The following is a 27,682-nucleotide window of genomic DNA, read 5'->3' as shown; positions in this document are numbered from 1 at the left end:
ATTGAAACAAAGCCGTGAACCAGCAAAATGCCTTGGTAGATTGAAGTGGTAAGATATTTGCTATCTGGAGAAAGGGAGAACATTTTCTGGTTGAAGATAAATAACATCACTTGGAGCCTTTATAATCCATTTTACCCAATATCTGGCATACAATAAAAATTACATACCATAAAGTAAAACTTATGAACAACGGGAAAAAAACCATATAATAAAAGCCATGTGGTGGACAAACCCTAAGGTGATCCCCAATGACCAATAACTCCTGTGTTCAGGCTCCTGAGCTCCTCTTGAGTGTGGGCAGGACTTGTGACTTACTTATAACTTACAGAATATGGCAAACGTGATGGGCTATCATCTGTGAAATAACATTGTATTATATGAGTTCATTTGGAGACTCATGCTAGTGATTCTCCTTGATGGCTTGAGGAAGTAAATGGCCGTGTTTAGGCTGACTCCAGGAGCTAAGAGTGGCTTCTGGCCAACAAACAGCAACAAAATGAAGACATCTGTTCTACAGTTGCAAGGAAATAAATTTTGCCCAGAATATGAATGAGGCTGGTAGCTGATTTTCTCTCAACTGAGTCTCCAGATTGGAATGAAGCCTGGTCAATATCTTGAAACTCTTATTATACACTCTGGAATAAGCAGCCTTGTGAGGCCCTAAGCAGACATTCCAGCTAAGCTATGCACAGACTGCTGAATCACAGAAACTGTGAGATAATAAATGTGTGTGTTTTAAGCTGCTAAAGTTGTGGTAATTTGTTATGCTGCATGGAAAACTAATGATACCAGACACACTGATGACCCAAAAATTGGAGTTAAGAGACAAGGACTTTAAAAACAACTATAATCAGTGTGCTAAAAAAATAGAGGAAAAATATAGATAAGCTAGATGAAAGGATGGGCAATCTCAACAGATAATTGGATCTGATAAAAAAAGAATCAAATGGATATTTTAGAACTGAAAAATATAATATATAAAAATAAGAACAAAATAGATGGGTTTAACAAAAGATTCAAAAGATGACAGCAGATTGGATTAGCAAATTGAACAGATTAATAGAATATACAAAAACTGAAACCTGGAGAGGAAAAAAAAAAGAATAAAAAAAAAGATAAGTGAGCTTGTGGTAGACAAAATAATGGCTCCCTCAAAGATATTCATGTCCTAATCCCTAGAATCTTTGAGTATGTTATTTCCTACGGAAAAAAGGACTTTACAGACATGATGAAGTTAAGCATCTTGAGATGGGAACATTATCCTGGATTATCTGGGTCAACTCATCTAATCACAATGGTGCTTATAAGAGGGAAGAGGTACATGAGAAAAGAAAAAGGAGATGAGGTAACAGAAACGGAAGTTGGAGTGAGGCACTTTGAAGATGGGGGCATAGGCTATGAACCAAAGAATACAGGTAACCTGTAGAAGCTGGAAGTACAATATTCCTTAGAACCTCCAGGATCAACACAGTTCTGCTGACAGCTTGATTTCAGATCAAAAAAGATCTATTTTGGACTTGTGACCTTCAGAACTAATATTATTAACCTTAGGTAATAAATTTCTGTTGTTTTAAGCCACTAAATTTGTGGTAAACTAGCACTAAGTAACACATAGAGATTTTGATTCCTGGAAGTGAGGTGTTGCTATAACAAATACCCAAGAATGTATAAGTGGCTTCAGAATTGGATGATGGGCAGTGGCTAGAAGAATTATAAGGAGCATGATAGATAAAGCCTTGAACAATTGTTAGAAGGAATATGGATGTTAATAACTTTGTTAGTTAGGACTCAGAAGGAACTGAGGAGCATGGTAGAGAAAAACTAAATCATCTTAGAGAATATCTAAATAATCACAAAGAGACTTTTGGTAGAAATACAGACATTAAAAGTGCTGCTAGCAATGGAATATGTTATTGGAATATGTTATGGAATATGTTATTGGAAACTGGAGAAAAGGTGATCCTTGTTATAATATATAGTGGTAAAAAGCTTAGCAGAACTGTGTTCTACAGTTACATGTAAATCAGAACTTGTAAATGATGAACTTGGATATTTATGTGAGGATATTTCCAAGCAAAGTGTTGAAGGTGTGGCCTGGGTTCGTCTTGCAGCTTATAGTAAAATGCAAGAGGAAAGAGATTGACTGAGGGCAGGACTGTTAGGCAAAAAGGAAACAGGATTTGATAATTTGGAAGTTCTCAGCCTGTCCATTTTGCACAAGACATTAAAATTATGAGATTCACTGTCAGTAAAGCTGGCTCTAGAAAGAAAGCTAAGTGCGTGGCTAGACAACCTTTTGCTAAAGCCTTGGAAGGATCAAAAGGTCATAGTAATCAATCACTCAGAGGCCTCTTTGAAGAGATTAGGCATGTGACTAATGGATCCCCTTAGCCACCTAAGCAGAAGCCATGAATAGAGATAGAGTTATCCAGAAAAGATCTTTGGACGAGTCTCTTATCTAATGGAATGAATCCCAAGACATACACAGGAGACCCACAAGGTTACTGGGAATGTTACATCTGCAGAAAAACTGCCAGCTTGGACTAAAAGTGACAGAAACAGAAATAAATGAAAGAAGACTGTTGGACTCCCAAAATTCTACAGGCAGAGAACAAGCTGATAAAATTACTCAACTGTAAGTATATGCTAAGATTCATGAATTAGGAAGGGTGGGTGACACCAGGGAAAATGACAGAGTAGGCAGCTCCAAGTGCCCATTCCTACATGGAAACAGTGAAAAATCAAGAGAAAGTGTCAGAATTAACTTTGTCAGAACTCTGGAAAATAGTCAAAGGTTTACAGCAACCAAGTGAACACTGAATCAAGAAAAAGGAAATTTAAAGATGGCAGGAAAGTTTTGTGGCATTTTTACTTGCCTTTGCTGTAACCCTTTGTTGACTCAACAGTGGTCTTGAAAATGGTAGCCTACATTCGCAGTGTGTGAGCCAGTCCCAGAGCAGACTTTATTCTCAAAGAATTGTGTTTATTTGTTCTAACCAATCAGGGGTATAACTAAGGGACTGGCACAAGGCATTTACCCTTATTTTACCTGACTCAGAACCCACTCAGGACAGGAACTGTGGGTATTCATTGAAAACTTTGAATGGAAAATGAAAAACTTGCTGCCTCCTGGAGGCAGAGGGTATAGCTGAGGCAAACATTAGGGTGTTGAAAGTCTAGAAGGAAAAACTGGAGAGAGAATTGCTTTGGGAAATTAAGGCATTCAAAAATCCCGGTGTATTCTGGGGAATTTAGAAAGCTACACACACGCAGGGGACCTTCACTCTGATGCATGCGCAGAAAAGAGCCTTCTCTTGTTTTAAGGTTGGAATGACAACTTCCAAGTTCTACATGTTGGGCTGAAATAGAAAGATTGACTTGGTATATAATTACTGGGGTGCAACCTTTTTCTCTCAGAAGTGTGTGAGGACTTCTGTGTGCATTCCAATTTATAAATTGTATTCTCCTATATTTTAGCTTCTAGTCTTGCAGATAAGATGTGAATTGTTGGTCTGATTCTTTTTTCCTTTGTTAATATTTTGCTCCTTCCTATTGGAGGCTTGTAAGGTCTTTTCTTACCCCTAGTCTTCAGGAATTTTACCTGGATATACCTAGGAGAGTGACTTTTATCATCAATCTATCGTGGATTCAATGACTCATTTAGATCTGCAGACTTAAGTTTTTTTTTTTTTAATTTCAGAATTATTTTGCTGTTTTATTTTTTCTTTAATCAATTCAATTTTTCATCCTTTATCCATTCTTCAGGTTACTAAATTTGGTCTGAATAGTGGTCATAAATTTTTACATGGAATATTTTATTTGGGAAATCCTGGTTTTAAACTTGTTAATCTTTTCTCTGCATGTGAATTTGATGCAGTTTCTATCCCATTTGGCCAGCTATATATGAGTGAACAGTCTGCCAGTTCTTTTTTGAGTCACGTGGTGGAAACCTTCATGGCTTACCTATATCTACGCACTCTTAGGCTAAAGAACAGGGAGGGCTCAGCATACTCATTCAACTTCCTTTTTAATCTCTTTGGTGGAAGTGAGCCTCATACACTTGTATGGGGCCAATGTTGACTCTTCAAGGGCTCCATAGGTTTCTGAAAGCCAGAAAATTCTTAAAGACCTCCCGGAATTTCTCTCTCAGTCAAGAAAAAAACCTCACAGCATAGAGCTAAAGTCCTTACCTGTGCACCTGCCTAGAAGTATTAGCAGCTCCTCAACACAGGAGAATTAGATACATTAAAGTTCAGAGTAGAGGTTAGAAAGGAAACAAATCAGGTCACCATGTTCTAAGAATCCCTTGAGACACATCTTCTAACATTATAACAGAATTGACATCCTTGACAATGTAAGCATAATGAATAACTGACAGAGTAGACAGATGTGTTGGGTTGAGGAGGTGAGGTATCTTCAACACCATGAGCAATCTAAAATAATGTCTAACGTTAATAGATAGAAATAAAATATTTTCATATATTATTTCATATTATAAAGCCAATAATAGGAGAACTAAAGAATAATATTACTAGCAAAAAGTGGGAAGAAGAACAGAAAGTGTGGGGATGTAGCAACTAAGTTAAATCCTCACCAGTCAAATCAAGGCTTTCTAGGTACAATTTTAACTTCAAAAATAAAGAAATGGGGTTACACTATTTAGACATGAAGAGAACCATTAGAATATCAATCTTCAGAAATATTTCCCTTTGGGGGATATTTTAGGGGATTTTTACTTCATGTTTTATTTCGTTTTGTAACATTTGGAAATGTTTCAATCATATACATTTATGGCTTAGAATTAATAACTCTTTATGAAATAGTTACATAATAAAATGTAATGGGATAGAGCATTTGGCTAGCAAGAGGCTCAGTTAACACTAGACTGGATTTTGTTTACTTTTGATTGCTGGTCTGCTTTTCTTTGAATGTGACGTTGCAGCAAGACAGAGTGAAATAAGGGATATTATATAACTTATGGTTTAGTATAATAAGGACCATATATTCATATATTTTCATACACTTGGCCTGCTTTATACTAGCCATTGTGAATTAATTTCTTGTGTAATGATCACTTTTTGGTCTCTGTAATTTCTGTGTGCCCAGATATCATTTCAGGAGAGGAGTCAAACTCTTTTTTACTTTCTTTGTAGAAAATTTCTTTTGTATTTTGTTGATTTCTTCTCTTCATCTTTATTATTTATCAGATTTGCTGTATTTGAGTTCGCTGTATTTGTATTTGAGTTGATGTGCTAACCTTTGTCTACTGTTTCAATATGAATCTCTAATAATTTATTTTCAACTTACCTCTTTTTCTAATATATGGATCAAATGGCTTACATTTCCCTCTAAGAACTGTTTAGTTGATATGTTACATCTCTAATATAATTTAGTTCAGAAGATTTTATTTTATCAGCTTTACTGAGACATGGTTGATAAATAAAAATTGCATATATTTAAGGTGTACAACGTGATGTTTTGGTATATGTAAACGTTGTGAAATGGTTACCAAAATCAAACTAGTTAACATATCCATCACCTCACATAGTTACAATTTGTGTGTGTCTGTGTGTGTGTGGTGAGAACACTTGAGATCTACTCTTTTAGCAAATTTCAAATATAAAATATATTAATATTAAATATAGTAACCATGCTGTACATTAGGTCTCTAGAACTTATTAACTTTATAACTGAAGCTTTGTATCCTTTAATCATGATCTCTCCTTTTCCCCCACCCCCAGCCTCTGGTAACCACCATTCTACTCTCTGTTATTATGAGTTCAACTTTTTTTTTAGACTACACATCTAAGTGAGATCATGTGATATTTGCCTTTCTGTGTCTGGCTTATTTCACTTAGCATGATGTTCACCAAGTTCCTCCATATTGGTGCAAATGACAGGATTTCCTTCTTTTTTAAGGCTGGATAATTATTAAATAAGGACTTACTATTGCCCTTTTGTTAATTGTTTTCTGGGTATTTTGAAGATCCTTTGTTCCTTTCTTTCTCTCTTGCTGTCTTCTTTCATGATTTGATGATTTTCTGTAGTGGTATGCTTTGATATCTTTCTCTTTATATTTTGTGCATTTTTCTTCTATAGGTTTTTTGCTTTGTGGTTATCATGAGGCTTGGAGTCAAACTTTTGAACATCATGTTAGGGTCAAATACCAATGGGCATTGAAATCAAATTCTCATTTAATTTATTTAAGGCAAAGATTTATTCAAAGACACTAAAACCTGAATACACACAGATATGAATGTGCATGGTTTACAGAGCTCATTCTTGAGAACTATGTGGCTATGCAAGAGGAAAGGTTAACAAGTTAGAAGTCAGCTTTGAGGATATCTTCAGGATTAGCATGAGATGGGTTAGAGATGTGGGGCCTCAGGAGCAGGCAGAACTGCTTCCCAAACGTGGTTGTCTGTTCTAGTTCAAGATCCTTTTCCCCATGAACTCAGATTTTTCATATTTTAAATGGTAATAACCTATGCCTCACATATCTTTTTAAAGCCTACATTTCTTAGAGTTTCATAGGTGCCAGAGACTGTGCTCAGTGTTCAATGTGCCTCATTTTATTTAATTTTTAGACTTATACTAAGAGGTGGGTGTGTGAGGCAAAAACCTTCTTACCAGTGAAGAGATTGAGGTAGGGGCCACATGACAAGTAAATGTAGTAAAGGGAGAATCTGATCGGTTTTGCTGCAGGTTCCTCATCTTTAATCTTGTCATCATAATGGTTTTATAACAATTCTGTTCAATGAGATTGTGCATCCACGTGCCTGACCCATTGTGGGTTCTCTTACAGTGAAGGTTCCTTTTCTCCCACAAACCCCAAAACAGGGAAAGGTTATTTGCCACCTAAGTTCAAGCATGGGGTGAAGAAGGAATGGATGTGAGGCAAGAACACAGGAGGGTAAAGTTTCAGGCTGCAGCACTAAGATTATCTTCTGCGTCTGTAATCACAGAGATCATCGCTCTAAGGTGTTTTCAAGGTAGTGATCAAGGTGATACTGAGGAGAAAGCACAGTGAGTTCTCCCAGGAGCCTTTAAAACCTTCTGGCTGTGCAAAGAGATCCTGATCCTAATCTCTGTCACACTCTTCTGTGTGTAGTAACGAGATTTTCCCCAGGTCAAATATGGCTTATAATCACCCATGCCCGTGCAGAGCAGCCATGGTCCAGTGGGCAGGCCCCTCGGGAAATGTGCCTTTCTGCTCTTCATCCAGGAATCAGCAACCTGCTGCAGCTAAGTCCCTATGACGTGAGTAAATTTGAATATACTACTCTAGCAACCCTCAAAGTGCCCTGAGTGGGTGTAAATATTTTCTCTGTTCTTCAAGTTCAGAAACTTAGGCTCAAAGGTGGGAAATCAATTTTCCATAGTCCAAGACTGAATAGATGGTGGGACCACGAATGACCTCATATATGTCTGACTCCAAAGCTCGTGATTTTTTCTTCTATCCTCCTCTGCTGAAGCGACCTGCCTCTGTCCACCCACCTTCCTGTGTGAGTTCAGGACTTCTACCTCCAATGATAGCCATGGGTGTAAGAGGCACTGATGTCCTACTAGTTGTGAGGACCCACCCCTCAAATCTCCCCTGCTAGATAATGACATAGGTCAGAGATGTGTCTCTTGAAGGATATAGAGGCCTGTCTCCTGGTGAAGATATAGCATAAATGAAGGTGAGATTTCATTCTGATTACCTTCTCTGACTTGTGTAGGCTGAGCTCTTAAGGGAAAAGTCTTAACGGCTAAACTCATGGCTAAACGTGAGTGCCTATCCCAATATTTAGCTCACACTACAGACCTTTTGATCCCCCTTCCATCCTCTCTAAGTTGGCAGTACATATGAATGTATATTTCCAGAGAGAGAAGAGAGTTGGATAATATCAGGTGTAGTGGCAAAGTGCTCTTGGTAGTCAATTAAGTCTGTCTCCATTCTCATGCCTACAAATCAATATTTCCCTTCTCTGAAGTGAGGTCACACTATCTACATCCCAGGGTTGTTGTAGGACACCCAATAAGACATGAATATGAAAGCACTCTGTGGGAATGCTTTTGTGTTACTAATCACTTCAAAACTACGTAGCAAATGCCTTCAATCTGTAGGAGGGGGTCTTCGATCATTCCATATTATAGGCCAGTGGTTCTCAAAGTGTGGTACCTTGACCAGCAACGTCAGCATCACCTGGGAACTTGCGAGCAATGCTAATTCTCAGGCTCTGCTACAGCATCAGAAACTGGAGATGAGGCCCAGACATCTGTGTTTTAGCAGTCCCTACAGATGTTTCTGATGCAAATTAAAGTTTGATAATCATTGCTGTCGGCAGATTGTGGGCCTGTGGGCTGGGAGCTGTCTTCAGTGACGACACCACTTCCGTCCATCAGTCCTTAGTGAGTGATTTGGACTAACCCTCACTTGTGCCTGGCCTCTGTCTTGTTTGCATTTCTACCCCGGAACTACTGGTGCTATGGAAACGTGATGCCCTTCCAAACATTATCGAGTGGAGGGACAGGGGGAAGGGGGACAGAGAGAGAAGACGGACCCCAGAATAAGCCCTTTTGCTTTAATGAACCAGGAATCCTAGGTCAGGAGACAGAGGCTGGAATGTTCAAACAGTTGAAGTAGTGATTACCATTACTGTAGTTTTTAGTTTCTTAGTAGTTGATAGTTGTTGATTCTTAACAGTTGGCATAGAGGCTGTATTACTGAAAGTTAAGGGTTTAATGTCGTGGTTGATATCCATAACACAGCACACCTTACGTATGGCACATTTCCCTTTAGAATATTTTTGTAACTCTCCAATTCTGCATTTTTTCTTGCAATATCCGGTTTTGTTTTCACACTTTCTTAAAAACCAATTACCTGCGTAAAGGAATTATATAGATCATTAAGCAAAAGATATTTATCAAAATAAATTTAAAACAACAAGCTTTTTCGAGCATTGACTATTCAAGTCTTTACCAGTTGCTTTGTTATATTTGTCCTAATAGTAAAAACATCTTCTGAGGAATAAATGAGATTTTATTCATACATAAACGTATAGATTTGTAGATATATGTATGGACTTACCACTCCTGAAATCAGAATTCTGCATGCAAACTTTCACCAGAATCCTATTTCTCATTTTTTAAATGGGAAAAAATATAACACATCATTACACATCAACACAAGATCCCCAACCAATTTCCTAAAATGTAACCAAAACACATTTAAACTCCTAAATAGAACTCACAGGTATCATTTTAAAATGTGGAATGCTTAAATTATTATTGTAATGCTTCTCAGAATTACCCCAAACACACATGGCTTTTGTTGACACTTGGTGGGATTTTCAAAATGTCTCTACATGTTTCTGAAGTCTTACAAATTATATTTGGAACATAAATTTATGCTTGCGTTACATACTGTCTTTTTCAAAATGTTGTATTGAGTGATAGACAAGTACATATAAACTTTTTGTATATAAACATTGATTATATATAATATTGAGATATGTGCAGGTTTTTTGGGTAATTTTAGGAATAAAACATACGAGAGGCATTTTACTAGGAATATGTCAATCAGAAAGACATTCTACGTGGTGTGCCTGTATATATGTATATGGTCTCCCTTCACATAGTTTAACATATAGAAGGCCTTGAAGAGATGTTGGAACTCTTCCCCACCTTGCTCTATGTTGAGTCATTTATTCTCTTATTCAACCAAAATATATATAACCAACGCCAACTGAGCAGGACAGACAAGCCCAGGAGCCTACATCAGAGAGGAGGAGAAAGACAATAAAGAAGTAAATAAATAACTACAGATTGATATAAATATAATTAAGGAAAAAAATAATGTGATGTAGTAGAGAGTAACCGAATAGAGCTACTATTGACAGGGTGGTATAAGAAATTATCCCTGAGGAAGTGACATTGAAGACTAGACATGAAAGACAAAAAGTATCCAGCCATGTGGCGAGCTAGAAGAAGATTGTTAGAAGTAAGAGAATAGCACATTCAAAGACCGTGAGCTGGTGAAGAGCTTGATGTATCTGAGGAAGTTCTGTTGTTTCATGACTCTTTCTCCTCTTCGTATTCCTCTGCATGCCTCAAGGGCTCTCCACAATGGCGCTTTGACTTAAACTTCCTTTCCAGCCACTCTATTATCCTCTTTTTCCTCACTGTCACAAACATCTCCATGGACATGACACTCAAATGTCTTTCTTCAGCTGGGACATGTGGATGGAAATCTCAGATAAAGTCTATTGTTTCCTTCTTTCCATTCCCGATGTTCCATGTTTCTTGGTGTTTTGTTGATTTTCCCTCCCAAATGTCCTACCTAAATGTTCCATTTCTAATGCCACTGGATCTTGGAGATGGACTGACTAATTTCACAGAATACTCCTGAATTGCTTGTGTTTGTCTAGAAAGGGAACTTGAGTTTTCTCAGGACCCTTCCATTTCCATAGAACACCACTCGAGTATGTGATGTATGACATCAAGTCCCAGAGGCAGAGAGAGAAATCATGTAATCTAAACTCATAGAATTTCAAGGATGCAGTAGACCAGAAACATCATCCAAGGCAACTTTCATACCATTATTAATTTCCTCTTATCCATCAGTTTGAACAGTATGCTATTAGTAGAGAACAAAAACTACTATCTCTAGAGTCAGGCTATACAGTTATTACACAACTCTCTTTCTGTTAGGAAGTTCTTTCTCAAAAAGTTAGTTTGTCACTTTGTGCCATATATTAAAAAATTACAAATCAAATATAATCCCATATAAAAAATAGAACCATAGAAAATATAAAGCTTGGGTGAATAACTGCTCTCAACACAGAGAAGAACTTTCTAAGCTAATAGAGAATGGAAAGAAAAACATCAATACATTTGATATGAAAACAAAAATTTTATGCCTCAATAAATTAATAAAAATTTAAAAAAGTGAACAATAGATGATTGCCTTGGTTGGTTGAGCCAAGTGAGGATTGACTGCTATAGGTACAAAGTTTCTTTTTAGGATGATGAAGAGGTTCTAAATTTAGATTATAGTTGTGGTCACACAACTCTCTAAAAATTCTAAAAGGCATTGGTTTCTACATTTTAAATAGGTGAACTATAGGGTAATTCTACATCGATAGAGGTGTTAAAAATAACTGACATACAATAATTTACAATAGATAAAATGCCAAAGTTAATGTACCTGTCAGGTAAAAGTAACAAATTAGATAGAAAGCACTAATGTACTAACAGTAATCATTTGAAAATGTATAACAGTTCCTTTAAAAAATAATACTTTGTGACATAGATATGAAATTATATATCAATAAAGCTATTAAAAAACCAGCACGTAATATTTACAGTAATATTGAATATCAAAGTTAATATCAAGTAAAATAAACAAATTAGTAAGAAAGCACTAATATACTAAGAGTCACCATTTGAAAATGTATGGCAATTCCCTTAAAAGAAACAATATGCTATAACCTGGAAACAGAGCTTCTAAAATTTGTTTGTATATTAGAAATCCCACAATGATTTATAAAGTAGATTACAACACTGTTTATAATACTGACACGTTGGAAAAAATAACTTAAATGACACAATAGAGGTCTTTCCAAGTAAATATTGGTACAAAAATAGAATAATAAACATCTATTGCAAATTGTATTTTCAAGGAATAAAGGTCTGCAAAATTTCTTTTTGATAAAATATTAAGTTAAAAAATCAGATTAGAAACATGCATACAACTTGGTAAAACTTAGAAAATATAAGAAGTAATGAAATGGTAGCCAATTTTTTATTTCCCAAATACTTGCAGTGTTCCTGTCTTAATTTTGTAAATATAAACTACAGAATTAATTAAAAGGAAGGAACGCTTACACAACTAGGGCTGAAATATGACATAGGACTTCCAGCAGTTCTGAATCTTCCCCCATGTCCACCCAGAATAATTTTCTCCCCTTTTCGCCATATGGTCCTACAGGAACTTAGAAACAGCCTCCCCTGTCCTGTTCACCACATCCAAGAAGAAAAAAAAAAGGGAGACCTTCCCTGTAGGATCAAAAAATTGGAGAAGTAACATCACAGAATTGTTACTTCAGGAGGTAACTCCTGGTGCCATACAAAGTGAAGCAAGGTGACGCTGGACTGGGCTGACACAAAGTGACAGGGTAAAGGGAAATTTGGGATATCAGGGTCATCTCTGCATTTGGATTCTCATACTCCTCTCTCAGCTCCAATCATAGACACTGCTCTATTGTGAGAGCCTTGAGATGTCTTACAACAGAAGTGTTTGTTCTAAGAGAAGAAGTAGGGCAAGGCTCAGCCCCCCTCCTGTGAGTACACTTTCCCCACTCCCATGGACAGTTTGATAATAGGGACTCCATGTGCAGGACTCTGTTCTAGCTGGATGTTTCTTCTTCCCCAAGATGCTATTTACCTGAGATGAACTGGGCCAGGAGCAAAACAATTGTAAGAGTGAACAATAGGGACTTCATGGCTCCTGAAGGACAGTAGGCAGTGGGTTGTATGGCATCCAGAACCCTCTATTCAGTGTGACTCTGAACACAGGTCTTTATTGTCCTCCCTAGCTGGGGTTGGGCTCAGCCAGGGGACGAGAAGGATACAAGATACTGTGCCAAACATAACTTTGGTCCATTGGCCAGCAGCTCTAAGTGAGACACTACTCTTCAGAGTTCTGTTCTAGGCCTGCCTTGGGGGAATGTGAAAGAAGAGATGACGCAAGAATGATATGGTAATTCAGAGAGAAAGGACCCCTCCAAGAGTAATTTATTCTGATCCTCCAAGCCTGGGTACTCCTGCATTTCTTCACAGCCTTTGTGATGGCTCTATCAGTGTTTATCTTACCGCATTGTGGCAGTCTGTTCACCTGTCTCTTCCCCTGAAATGAGAGGTCTTTCAGGACACTGATTACACATGATTCTTTTCTGTTTATCAGTCCTGGGTACAGAGAAGTACCTACATAATTGTTTGTTGAATGTACAAATTAGCACTTTTTTATAATAGGTATTTTAAAAGTCTTTTTTTTTTTTGGAGAGGAAGATTGGCCCTGAGCTAACATCTGTGCCAATCTTCCTCTATTTTGTATGTGGGTCACCGCCACAGCACGGCTTGATGAGTGGTGTGGGTCTGCGCCCAGGATCCGAACCTGTGAACCCAGGCTGCCGAGGTGGAGTGTGCCGAACTTAACCACTACGCCACCAGGCTAGCCCCTAAAAAGTCTTTCTTTAAGGAAATAAATCAATGCTCAAAGATATATATATACAAAGATGTCTTCAAATCCCCATTTGAGTCCATCAAAAGAATATCATTAAATGAAGTGCATCCATGTGATTTAATACTATACATCTGCTAAAAAGAGAGCAGCAGATTTTATCTTTCTAAACGTATTTTTGAGCGAAAAAGCAATGTTGTAGAATAATGTGTATAGTAATGATTCTAATTTGTGTAAAAACGTTTTGTGTGTATATGTCAGTAAAGGCATTAACTAAAAAGAGTGGAAGAATACACATCATTTTAACAATAGTTGTTTCCTCTGGATGGAACTGGGTTTGAGGCAGGCAGTCAAAGCAAACTTTAATTTTGTTAAAATATTTTTGAGCGACTCTCTGGATTGTGACTGGAATCCACAGGATCTTAGAGATTTTCTTCTTTGTGTGGAGATTTTATTTTTTCCCTCTCTTTTACAGCTTTATTGAGATATATCGAACATATATTAAATTGTATTACTTAAGGTGTTCAATTGGGTTAGTTTGACATATGTAAACATCTGTGAAACCATCACTACAATCAAGATAAATGCATACATGCATCACCCTCAAAGATTCCTTGTCCTCCTTTGAAATCTATTTCTTTCTCCTCCTTCCTCCATACTTCTCAGACAACCAGTGGTCTGATATCTGTCTCTATAGATTGGTTTGCAATTTCTAGAACATCATATAAATGAAATCATACACATATATTCTTTTTGTTTGCTTGTCTTCTTTCACTCAGTGTAATTATTTTGAGATCCATCCATGTTATTGCATACAGTAATAGTTCACTTTATTTCATTGTTAATATTCCATTTCATGGATATTCAAAAATTTGTTTGTTCATTCACCTCTTAATTTTGGTTGTTTCCAGATATTAGCTACTACAAGTAAAGATGCTATTGATCATTTGTATGCAAGCCTTTGTGTGGACATATGCTTTTCTTTCTCTTGGATAAACAGCTAGAAGTGGAATGGCAGAGTCACAGGGTAGGTATATATTTTACTTATTAAGAAATGGCCAGGTTGTTTTCCAAATAATTGTGCCATTTTACACTCTTACCAGCAGTTTAGGAGAGTTCCTTTTCTCTTGGCAAAACTTGGAATGATCAGCTTTAAAAATTTAGCTATTTTGGTGAGTGCTTAGTGGTAGCTCATTGTGATTTTAATATGCGTTTCCCAAATAAAAATGTTGAGTATTTTTTCATGTACTATTTGCCGTCATATATATTCTTGGTGAAGTGTCAGTTCAAATCTTTTGCTCATATTTTGATTAGGATTCTTGCTTATCATTGTTAAATTATAAGAGTTCTTTATACATTCCAGGTATGAGAACTTTATTAGGTACATGAATTGCAAATATTTTTCATTTTCACTTACACAACAATGTTTTTTAAAGAGTACAAGTTTTTCATTTTGATGAAGTCCAATTTATTGATCTTTATTTTATAATTTCTGCTTTTTGTATCACATTTAAGAAAATTTTTCTAAGCACAAGGTCCCATAGATTTTTTTCCCTATGTTTCAGAAGAAAAATTGCAGAAAGAAGTTTAATGGTTTTAGATATTACATTTAAGTTTATGTTCAATTTTTGAGTTAAAATTGTATATGGTGTGAGGTAATGGTGAAGAATCTTTTAAAAAAAAAAACCATAGTGAAAAAACACTATGGCTAGACAATTTTCCCAGCACTATTTGCTGAAAATGTTACTTTTTCATTACTGAATGTCTGAGCCCATTTCTGGACTCTCTATTCTGAGGTACATGTCTATCATTATGCCAACATTAACTGTCTTAATTACTATGGCTCTACAAAAGTCTAGCATTCAGGTAGTGTAAGTCTTCTAACTATGTTCTTCTATAAAGTATTTTTGGCAATTGTATGTCATTTGTGTTTCTATATAAATGTGGGAATCAGCCAGTCAATTTTTACAAAGAAGCTTGCTGGGACTTTGATTGGGATCGCACTGAATCTATAGATCAATTTGGGGGAAAGTGGCATGTTAATATTTCAAACCGTGTGCATGGTTTATGTCTCTATTTATCTAGGTCTTGATTAATTTCTCTCAGTGGTGTTTTTTAGTTTTACACAAATCTTGTCGTATTCATTATGAAGTATTTCTTATTTCTGATCCTGATGGATATGTTAATGTTTTCTCTTACTTTCAATTGTTTGTTGATTGCATACAGAAATAAAGTTGATTTTTGTATATTGACCTTGTATATTGAAACCTTGTTAAATTTACTTTTTAGTTCTACAAGCTCATCCTTAGGCTTTTCTACGTGGACGAACGTCTTGTCTGTGAATACAAGGAGTTTTTTTTCTTCCTGTCCAAAGTGGATGCCTTGTATTTATTTTCCTTGCCCTAATGTACTGGTAAGAACATACAGTACACTTTTGAATAGAAATCCTAAGAATAGACAGCTTTGCCTTTTTTGCCAAATTTAGGGGGAAAGCATTCATCTTTTACCATTGGTAGAATATTATCTGTAGGTTTTTTGTAGTTGTCCTTTTTCATATTAGGGAAGTTCCCTATTGTTTCTAGTTTGCTGAGTATTTTTATCATAATTGGATAAAGAATTTTGTTGAAATTTTTTTCTGCTTCTTTCTGACACGATCATATCGTTTCTCTTTTTTGGACTGTTAAAATGTTTAATTACATTGCCAATTAAAGTTTAACTGACCTTGAATTCCTGTAACAATTTCCAATTGTTCATGAGTGTGTTATTTTTGAGTATTTTTGTACTTTATTTTCTAAAATGTTAAGTATTTTTGTTTCCAGGTTCATTTAGAATATTGGTCTGTAGTTCTATTTATTTTTATTTTATTATTATTATTATTATTTTTGGTGAGGAAGATTAGCTCTGAGCTAACATCTGTTGCCAATCTTCCTCTTTTTGCTGAGGAAGATTGGTCCTGGGCTAACATCCGTGACCATCTTCCTCTACTTTATATGTGGGATGCCTGTCATAGCATGACTTGACAAATGGTGCATCAGTCCACACCCAGGTTCTGAACCTTCGAACCCTGGCCTGCCGAAGCAGAGCACGGGAACTTAACCACTACACCGCCACCAGGCTGTACCCCTGTAGTTTTATTTTAACTCTAAAGCTAATGCCTGTTTTTTTTGCTGAGGAAGATTTGCCCTGAGATAAGATCTGTTGCCAATCTTCCTCTTTTTGCTTGAGGAAGATTCGCCCTGAGTTAACACCTGTGCCAATCTTCCTCTATTTAGTATATGGGTCGCCAACACAGCATAGGTCCACACCCGGGAACTGGGTCCGGGCCGCTGAAGTGGAGTTCACCAAGCTTAACCACTAGGCCGGGTGGCCGGCCCTCTAATGTCTGGTTTTGGTAGTCTCAGAGAATAAATTAGGAAATATTCCTTCCTCATCAATTTTCTGGAAGAGTTTATGTAGACTTAGTGTTACTTCTTTATTAAATGTTTGGTAGAATTGACCAGTGAAGCCATTTAGGTCTAAAATTTTCTTTGCTGGAAAGTTTTAATAACAAATAGATACGGGTCACCAGGTTATTTCTTCCTTTCCAATCTGAAGTACTATAGTTAATGCTTTTCAAGAAATTGGCTACTTCATCTAAGTTGTTACACTTATTGCATAAAGTTTATAGTAGTCCCCTGTTATACTTTTAATGCCTACAGGGTTTCTAATGATGTCTCCTGCTTCATTCTGGATATTGGTAATCTGTATCTTTCTTTCTTTTTTCTTCTTGATCATTCTGGCTAGGCTTTATCAAGTATATTGATCTTTTCAAAAACTAGTGTTTGATTTCATTGATTGGTAAATGTCCCATGTGCAATGGAAAAGAATGTCTGTTGTTGATTGGAATGTTCAATAAATGTCAGTTGGGTCAAATTAGTTGATAGGTTGTTCAATTCTCCACCTTTCTTTTTTCTCTCTATTTGTTCCATCAAAAATTAAGAAAAGGTGGTTGAAATATCTGACTATAATCGTGAATTTGTCTTTTTCCTCATAAATTTTATTAGTCTTTGCTTCAAGTATTTTGAGGCTTTGGTATTAGGTCTTTAAACATTTAGGTTTGCTATGTCCTCTTCATGAATTGACACCATTATTATAGGAATGATTCCTTTATGCCTGCTAATATTTTTTGCTCTATAATTTATTTTGTCTGATATTAATATAGCTATTCAAGTTCTTCACCACTCTTTATTTAATGAATATATCTTAAGTCTGCAAATACTTCGGTCTTGCTTATCTATGCAATTCAGCAATTTATTCCTTTTAATTGGAATGTTAAGATCATTTACATTTAGTGCGATTATTGATACCTTGGATTTAAATTTAGCATCTTGCTATTTGTTTTCTCTTTGTCCCAGGTGCTCTTTGTTTTGTTTCCCTCCTTTCTGACTCCTTTTACATGAATGAAGTTTTTTTTATTATTCCACTTTATCTCTTTTGTTCACTTATTAGTTATATCATTATATCTTTTTCTTGGTCTTTTTAAAATTGAAATAAAATTGACATACAACAGTGTGTAAGTTTAAGGTGTACAATGTGTTGATTTGATACATTTATATATTGCCATATGATCACCACCATAGTGTAATAGCTAACACCTCTATCATGTCACATAATTATCATTTATTTTTTGTGGTGAGGACATTTAAGATCTAGCCTCTTACCAACTTTGAAGTGTATAATACAGTATTGTTGACTATAATTACAGCTGTACATTGCATCTCCAGGACTTATTCATCTTCTATCCGCAAGTTTTTACTCTTTGACCCACATATTCCCAATTTACTCCACCTGGCAGCACCTGGTAACCACCATTCTTAACTCTGTTTCTCTGAGTTCGGCTTCTTTACGTTCCGCATATAAGTAATATCAGACAGCCTTTGTCTTTCTCTGTCTGACTTGTCTCAGCGTAATGCCTTCAAGATCCATCCATCTGTTGCAAATGGCAGAATCTCCTTCTTACTCATGGCTAAGAAGCTTATTCCATTGTATACATATACCACATCTTCTTTATCTATTCATCCATTGACAAACACTTAGGTTGTTTCCATATCTTGGCTATTATGAATAATACTGTAATAAACATGGGAGTGCAGATATCTTTTTGATATCCCATTTCACTTCCTTTGGTTATGTACTCACAGTGGGATTTCTGGATCATTTGGTAGTTCTAGTTTAATTTTTTGAGGAACTTCTATACTGTTTTCCATAGAGGCTGTACCAATTTACATTCCCATCAACAGTGCACAAGGTTCCCTTTTCTCCACATCCTCGCCAACATTTATTATTTCTTGTCTTCTTGATAGCCATTCTAACAGGTGTGAGGTAATATGTCATTGTGGTTTTGATTTGCATTTCCCTGATGGTTAGTGATGGACATTTTTCATGTACCTGTTGGCCATTTGGATGTCATTTTGCAAAAATGTCTATTCAAGTCTTCTCCTCATTTTTAAATTAAATTGTTTGTTTTTATTATTGATTTGTATCAGTTATTTATATATTTTTTATATTAACCCCTCATCTAATATCTGATACATGGTTTGCAAATATTTTCTCCCATTCTATAGACTGCCTTTTCCATTTTGTTGATAGTTGCTTTCCCTGTGCAAAAGCTTTTAAGTTTAATGTCCCACTTGTTGATTTTTAGTTTTGTTGCTTGTGTTTTTGGTATCATATCCAAAAAATCATTGCCAAGACCAAAGTCATTTATGTGATATTCTAGAAATTGCAAACCAATCTACAGAAAATTTGTAGAAGTCCAGCTTGCCTGAGGAGATTCCAGCACACCATTGGAGGGGGAAGGATACAAGCTTGGATACAAGCTTGGACACAATGGAGAGGAAGGAATTCCACCCCAGTCATATCCCTCTCCCCACCCCACCCCAGACACTGCACAGGGCTAGGCTGTCCAGCGCAGTGGTGACCTCTCCTGCTGAGGAGGTGGAAAGCAGTAAGTGAGGGCCCGGCTACCCCAGCTGTATGGATTGTGGCTGGAGAAAGCCATTTCTCTCCAGAAGAACGCAGAGTACTGAGGCAGGGCTCCCGTGACTGAGGGGAGGGAGGAGAAAGAGAAGGAAGCAGATAAGAGTATCAAAGGGCATTAAAAGAAAGCGGTTCCTGCGGACTGCTGCAGGACTTCAGCGGGAAGGCTGCCCACAAGCCTCTGGAAGTATTCTACTAGAGGATCTCGCCACCAGGTCCACAGGCACCCACAACTCCCCAGTGCTAAAACAACGCATCTCCCAACTCCGTGGCGGCAACCCTGTGTGGGCCCCGGAGGTTGGCAGCGAGAGCGGTTCCCGCAGAGTGCTCTCAGAAAAACGACCAGGGTCTGCGGGCAAGGGAGAAACCACAAACTGGAGCTGTAGCGCCACCTTCTGGAAACCAAATGGAGGTTTCCAGCAGCCAGCCTGGTGAGTTCTAAGAAGTGAAAACATAAAAGCGTTAAGAATTCTGCCGCAAAAGGGAGCAGGAAGAGGGGAGCTGGTTTAATCATGCGAAACCTAGGAAAGCCCGGATAAGGCAACACCAACGATTAGTAGCCATCCGAAGACGAGTAAAATTTAAGGAGTTTTCTGCTACTTCAAATATGGAAGCAGCAATACAAAAATAAAGGCACATGAAGAATCAAAGTAATATGCCATCACGGTAACATATCAATAATTCTCTAACAAACAAGCTCAAAGCCAGAGAATACTGCGATCTAGGTGATAAAGAATTCAAAATAGCCATTTTGGAAAAAATCCAATGAGCTACAAGAACACAGTAAGACAGTTCAATGATATTAGGGGGAAAAAAAGACGTGAACAAAATGAGCTCTTTACCAAAGAGAGAGGTATCATAAAAAAGACTCAAACAGAAATTCTGGAGATGAACAATTCAATGAATGAAATGAAGAATGCAATAGAGAGCATCTGTAGCAGAGAATAGCAGAGGGAAGTTATTATAAGTGACTTAGAGGATAGGAATTTTGGAACAACACAGACAAGAACAAAGAAAAAAGAATAAAAGGGAGCAAAGAAAGCCCACGTGATATATGGGACTGAATCAAAGGGGAAATATTAGAATAATCAAGATTCTAGAAGGAGAAGGGGGCAGAAAGCTTATTTAAAGAAATAATAACTAAAAACTGTCCAAACTTGGGGAAAGACTTGGACATCCAAATTCATGAGACAAATAGATCACCTTATTATTTCAAGGCCAAAAGACCTGTTCTAAGACACAACATAATGAAACTATCAAAAATCAAAGACAAAGAGAGAATGTCAAAGGCAGCCAGGGAAGAAGAGTGTAACTTACAAAGGAACCCTCCTCAGGCTATCAGCAGCTTTCTCAGCAGAAATCCTAAGGCCAGGAGACAGTGGAATAACTATTCAAAGTGATGAGGGCCCGCCCGGCGGCTTAGCGGTTAAGTGCGGGCAATCTGCTACTGGCGGCCTGGATTCGGATCCCAGGCGCGCACTGACGCACCGCTTCTCTGGCCATGCTGAGACCACATCCCACATACAGCAACTAGAAGGATGTGCAACTATGACATACAACTGTCTACTGGGGCTTTCGGGGGGAAAAAAAAAGGAGGAGGATTGGCAATAGATGTTAGCTCAGAGCCAGACTTCCTCAGCAAAAAGAGGGGGATTAGCATGGATGTTAGCTCAGGGCTGACCTTCCTCAGAAAAAAAAAATTGATAAAAGGTTAAAAGTTGTCAGCTAAGAATACTCTATCTGGCAAAGTTATTGTTCAGATACGAAGGAGACAAACAAAGCTGAGGGAGTTCATCACCACTAGACCTGACTTGCAAGAAATGCTGATAGGAATTCTTCAAGCTGAAATGAAAAGATGTTAATCAGTGACACGAAAACATATGAAACTATATAACACACTGGTAAAGGTGAAAAATATTGGTCAAATATAGAAAACTCTAATTCTATAATAGGATGGTGTATTAAACACTTAACTATAGTATAAGGTTAAAGGAAAAGAGTATTAAAATAACTATAGCTACTATAATTTGTTAACAAATACACAACCTAAAAAGAGGTAAATTTTGATATCAAAAATATAAAAGAGGGGAGCAAAAGGGTAGAGCCTTTATAGGTAAATGAAGATAAGTTGCTATCAGCATAAAATAGACTTTTATCTATGAGATGTTTTATGTAAGCCTCATGGTAACCACAAGGCAAACATCTAGAGTAGATTCATGAAAGGTAAAAAAAAAGGGGCGGGGGGGGGAACAGAGCATACCACCATGGAAAATCACCAATTTACAAAAGTAGGCAGAAACAAAGGGAAAAAGAAACAATGGAAATACAAAACAACCAGAAAGGAAACAATAAGATGACAGTCGTAAGTCCTTGCACATTGATAATTACTTTGAAAATAAGTGAATTAAATTCACCAATCAAAAGGCACAGAATTGTTGGATGGATAAAAAAACAGATCCAACTATATTCTGCCTACAAGAGACCCACTTCAGCTTTAAGGACACATATAAGCTCAAGGTGAAGGAATGGGAGAAGGTATTCCGTGCAAGTGGAAACCAAAGAAAGTGTGGATAACCATACTTATATCAGACAAAATAGGCTTTAGGCCAAAAATGGTAACAAGAGACAAAGAAGGTCATTATATAATGATAAAGGAGTCAATACACCAAGAAGAGATAATAATTTTAAATACATACACAACCAGCATTGGAGCACCTAAATGTATTAAGCAAATACTAACACATCTGAAGGGATAAGAATACAATAATATTAGGGCACTTCAATACCCCACTTTCAGCAATGGATAGATCTTCAAGACAGAAAATCAATAAAAAAACATTGGAATTGAACCATAGTTTAGATCAAATGGACCTAACAGACATATATAGAACATTCCATCCAACAGCAGCAGAATACACATTCTTCTCAAGTGCACATGGAACATTCTCCAGGATACAACATATGGTAGGACTCAAAACAAGTCTTAATAAATTTAAGAAGTTTGTGATCATATCAACTACTTTTTCCAACCACAGTGGTATGAAACTAAAATCAGCAATAAGAAGAAAGCTGGAAAATGTACAAATATGTGGAAACTAAACGGCACACTTCTGAAAAACCAAAGGATCAAAGAAGAAATTAAAAGGAAACAAAAAAATACCTCAAAACAAATGAAAATAGAAATATAACATACCAAAATCTATGGGATGCTGCAAAAGCAGTTCTGAAGGGAATTTTATAGCAATAAGTGCATACATTTAAAAAATAGAAAGATCTCAAATAAAGAACCTAATGTTACACTTCAAGGAACTGGAAAAGAACAAGTGAAGATCAATATTAGCAGAAAGAAGGGAATAAAAAAGACCAGAATTGAAATAAATGAAATGGAGACCAAGAGAAACATCAGAAAAGATCATTTTTCAAAATGATAAACAAAATTGAAAAACCTTTAGCTAGACTAATAAGGAAAAAAGGGAGAAGACTCAAATAAAATCAGAAATGAAAGAGGAGACATTTCAGAAATTACAGAAATGTGTAGCATCATAAGAGACTACCATGAACAATTAAATACCAGCAAATTAGATAATCTAGAAGAAATAGACAAATTCCTATCAACATACAATCTGCCAAGACTGAATCAGGAGGAAATAGAAAATCTGAACAGAGCAATAACAATTAAAGACATTGAATCAAATCAAAAACTCCCCACACAGAAAACCCTAGGAACAGACAGCTTTACTGGCAAATTCTACCAAACACTTAAAGAAGAATTAAGGCTGATCCTTTTGAAAACTCTTCCAGAATATTGAAGAGGGAGGAACACTTCCAATCTTTTTTTGTGAAGCCAGCATCACCTTGATGCCAAGCTAGATAAGGACACTACAAGAAAAGAAAACAATAGACCGATATCCTGGATGAATAGAGATGCAAATATTCTCAACAAATTATTAGCAACTTGAATGCAAGTATACATTAAAAGGATTATACACCAAGTGGGATTTATCTCTGTGAGGCAAGGATGGTTCCACATAAGCCAATCAATAGTTGTGATACACCACGTTAATAGAGTGAAGAATTAAAAAATCACATGATCATCTCAATAGATGCAGAAGAAGCATTAGACAAAATACAACATCCTTTCATGATAAAAGATCTCAATAGATTGAGGGTAGAAGGAACATACCTCAACACAATAAAGGTCATATATGACAAAACTACATCTAACATTATACTCAATGGTAAAAAATTGAAAGCTTTTCCTCTAAGATCAGGACCAAGACAAGGATAGCCAATCTCACCACTCTTATTCGATATTTTATTAGAAGTCTTAGCTAGAGCAGTTAGTCAAGACAAAGAAATAAAGGGCATCTAAGTTGGAAAGGAAGAAGTAAAATTGTCATTATTTGCATATGATATAATTCTATATATAGAAAACTCCAAAGACTCAATCAAGAGTTGAACTATTCAACGAATTCAGTAAAGTTGCAGGATATAAGATGAACATACAGAAATCAGTTGCATTTCTATACACTAACAATGAAACATCCGAGAAAGAAATAAAGAAAACTGTTCCATTGACAGTAGTGTCAAAAATAATAAAATACTTAGGAATAAATTTAACCAAGGAAGTGAAAGATCTGTACAAGGAAAACAACAAGACTTTATTGAAGAAGACACAAACAAATGGAAAGATATCCCAAGGATATTGGATTATGGATAGCGGATATGGATTATGGATCAGAAGAGTTAATATGTTAAAATGTCCATACTACACAAAGCCATCTATAGGTTCAATGCAATTTCTATCAAAATTCCAATGACACGTTTCACAAAAGCAGAAAAAACATTCCTAAAATTTGTATGAAACCACAAAAGGCCCCAAATAGCCGAAGTAATCCTGAGAAAGAAGAACAAAGCTAGAAACATCACACTTCATGATTTAAAACTATAGTGTGAAGCTATAGTAATTTAAAAAGTATGGTGCTGGTATAAAAATAGACATATAGACTAATGGAACATAATAGAAAGCCCAGAATTAACTCCCTGCATACATAGGGAACTATAATTTGACAAGGGAGCCAAGTACACCCAATGGAGAAAGGAGAGTCTCTTCAACAGATGGTGTTGGGAAAACTGCATAAACACATGCAGAAATATGAAATTAGACCCCTACCTTACACCACTAACAAAAATTAACTTGACATGGATCAAAGACTTAAACATAAGACGTAACACCATAAAACTCTTAGAAGAAAACATAAGGAAGAGCTCCTCATCATTGGTCTTGGAAATGATTTTCTGGGTATAACACTTAAAGTACAAACAATAAAAAAAATCAACAAGTGAGACTACATGAAACTTAAAAGCTTCTCCACAGCAAAAGAAACAATCAACAAAATGAAAAGACAGCCTACAGAATGGGAGAAAATATGTGCAAACCATATATTCAATGAAGGGTTAATATCCAAAACTTATAAAGAACTCATACAACTCAACAACAACAACAAAAGCCAAACAATCTGATTTAAAAATGGGGAGAGGACTTGAATAGAGATTTTGCCAAAGAATACATCCAAATGGCCAACTAGTCATGACAAGATGTTCAACATCACTAACCATCAGAGAAGTGCAAATCAAAACCACAGTAAAATATCACCTCATACCTGTTAGAATGGTTGTCATGAAGAAGACAGGAAATAACAAGTGCTGCTGAGCATGTGGAGGGACTCTTGTATACTGTTGGTGGGAATGTAAATTTGTGCAACTGCTTTGGAAAACTATATGGATGTTCCTCAAAAAATTAAAAATAGAACTACATATGATCCAGTGATTCCACTTCTGGGCGTATGCCAAAGGAAATGAAAACAGCATATTAAAGAGATATATGCACTCTCATGTTTATTGCAGCGTTATTCATAATAGCCAAGATATGGAAACAACCTAAGTGCCCATCGACAGGTGAATGGATAAAGAAGATGTAGTATAAAATACAATGGAATATTATTGTCATGAGAAAGAAGGAAATCCTGCCATTTGTGACAACATGAATAGAGTTTGAGGACATTATGCTAAGTGAGATAAGTCAGACAGAGAGAGACAAACACTGTACGATATCACTTATATATGAAATCTAAAATAGTCAAATTCATAGAGGCAGAGAGTAAAATGGTGGTTACCTGGCAGTGGGGGAATACAAGAGATGTTGTTTAAGGGTATAATCTTGCAAGTAGTAGATATGTAAGTCCTGCAGATCTAATGCACAGTATGGTGATTATAGTTAATATTTTATTATAAACATCAAACTTGCTAAGAGACTAGATCTTTATTCACCACCACAAAAAATGATCATTATCATGTGATGTGTAGAGGTGCTAGCTAATGCTACAATGGCACTCATATTGCAATATATAAATGTATTAAATCAACATGTTGTACACCTTAAACTTACACATAGTTATATGTCAAATATATTTTGATTAAAAAAAAGAAAGTTTCTAGATGTAGCAATATGTACATATCATTTGAGGCACTAACTTGCTATTGGGCATTAGTTGAATCTTCCCCAATGACTGAAAGATGTCAAAAGAGATTGACATTTGAAATACTTATCATATCTTGGTATTGTCAGAGAAACACTAGTAAATAAGGCTTTGTCTTCAATTAACTTGGAACCCAGAAATAACCAAATAATAGTAACGATGCCTGTCTATAATAATATCTTCTATATGGTCAAGGGCTATTTCTCTTGGGAAGGCATAGCAAAAATTTCTGTGATCCTTAAATGAACTGAATTGTACCATGACCTACTATGATATGGTGTAACATTGGCATTCTTGGTAAGATTCAACTACCTTATTAAATAAGTCGTGAGATAATACTGATACTGATGATCGAATGTATTGGGAGATTGAGTTAAAGCCTCCTGGTAATGTAGTACCAATGGAAAATGACTAGCCTGAGGAAAAACTGGATTTTGTTAACCATCAGCTAATTTCTGTGCTAAATAGTTCTGCACACATTTATTATAAGGTAAAAGCTATAGACCAAAAGGGAATCAAGTAATCAAATTAGTATGAAAATGTATGTAATGGATTTATAGAGTAGATTAGTTGTTTCTTAAGTCTGTTCCTACCCCACACTGGCTCCTCCAAATGTTAGGCATATTCATCCTGATACTATTGCTATATTTGTTACATGAATGTTATGCTAAATATAAATGCTCAGACAACCAGGATCATTTTGCTGTAAGAGAGCCTAGGCACAGGGCTATGGATGTGGAGTATGAAGTAAAGGGTTAACTCAGTAGACTTGTGGTTGCCCCAAATCTACAGATTTTAAAAGTCATCAGAATTGATCCTTGACCAGCTTCTAGCAAATAACTTCTGAGCTCTTAAAATATCCTACCTGATAAAATGTCTTTGTATACTTGAGACTTGGGCTACGCCAGATATTTTATGCTAGCAATATGATACATGATGAATACCCGTTTTCGTATACCTGGGACTTTTAGGCCAAGCCCTATCAGTTTGAACTCTGGAAGTGGGGCCTGAAGATTGAGTAGCTGATTTCAGTCCTGTGAGTGCTCCATGCCTACATGATTGATCCCCAATAAAAACCCTGGACACCAAGGCTCCAGTGAGCTTTCTTGGCTGGCAACACTTTGCGCATCTTGTCACACATCATGGCTAGGAGAATTTAGCTGTGTCCTGTGACTTCACCAGGAGAGGACAACTGGAATCTCATACCCGATTTCTTCTGGACTCATCCTACATGTCTTTTTCCTTTGTTGATTTCAGTTTGTATCTTTTAACTATAATAAATTTTATACATGAGTATAAAACTTTTTCTTGGTTTGGTGAGTCTGGTGAATTATCAAACCTGGGGGGGGCGGGCGTGGGTCTTGGGGGACCCTCCAAAACAGCTAGACCTATATAACAATGGAATAGAATTGAGAACCTGGAAAGAAACCCCAACATTTATGTTAGTTGATTTTCTAGAGGGTTTCAAGACAATTTAATGTGAGAAAGAAGACTCTTTTTAACAAATAGTATTGGGAAAATTGGAGAACCACGTGCAAAAGAATGAATTTAGACCCCTCCTTTGTGTCATACAAAAATTAAATTAAAATGGATCAAATAGCTAAATGTAGAAGCTACAACTATAAAACTTGCAGGAGAACATATGAGAATAAATCTTCATCACCTTGGGTTAGACAAGATTTCTTAGATATGACACCAAAAGCAAAAGTGACAAAAAGAAGATAAATGGAACTTCATCAAAATTAAAAGCTGATGTACTTTAAAAGACATCATCAATAAAATGAAAAAGAAACCCAGAGAATGGAGAAAACACATATCATACATCTAACATATCAAATCATATATGTAACATGCACAGCGTGGCTCAGGAGATGGGGAACTTCAGACTGGAGCTGGAAAC

General features: G+C 36.4%; 1 protein-coding gene and 1 long non-coding RNA gene across 2 annotated transcripts in view; one reads left to right on the top strand and one right to left on the bottom strand.

Moving 5' to 3' along the window:
* LOC147914252 (uncharacterized) overlaps window positions 1–27,682 on the top strand; it is a 47,933-nt gene that overhangs the window by 8,397 nt on the left and 11,854 nt on the right. Inside the window, exon 2 of the long non-coding RNA XR_015555610.1 lies at window positions 14,137–14,252. This is a non-coding gene — a long non-coding RNA (uncharacterized LOC147914252). The remainder of the gene's footprint in view (window positions 1–14,136; window positions 14,253–27,682) is intronic.
* On the bottom strand, window positions 8,581–12,488 carry DEFB126 (defensin beta 126). Its single transcript, XM_004442505.2, has 2 exons — window positions 12,431–12,488; window positions 8,581–8,866 (listed from the first exon to the last, which is right to left on the bottom strand). The coding sequence occupies exons 1-2, from the start codon at window positions 12,486–12,488 to the stop codon at window positions 8,613–8,615; spliced, it is 312 nt and encodes a 103-aa protein (XP_004442562.1). The 3' UTR covers window positions 8,581–8,612.

This window comes from Ceratotherium simum, chromosome 21 (assembly GCF_057802395.1).
Source record: "Ceratotherium simum simum isolate JZ-2026a chromosome 21, ASM5780239v1, whole genome shotgun sequence".
In the NCBI taxonomy this organism is placed as follows: Eukaryota; Metazoa; Chordata; class Mammalia; order Perissodactyla; family Rhinocerotidae; genus Ceratotherium; species Ceratotherium simum.
This window is presented reverse-complemented; position numbering and strand designations above follow the sequence as displayed.

Bases quoted from the DNA above. Each gene is read 5' to 3' on its own strand.
- DEFB126 (XM_004442505.2), bottom strand. From the start codon at position 12,488: ATGAAGTCCCTATTGTTCACTCTTACAATTGTTTTGCTCCTGGCCCAG. The intron at 8,867-12,430 runs GTAAATAGCATC...TCCTTTACGCAG, and splicing joins CCTGGCCCAGTTCATCTCAG to GTAATTGGTTTTTAAGAAAG.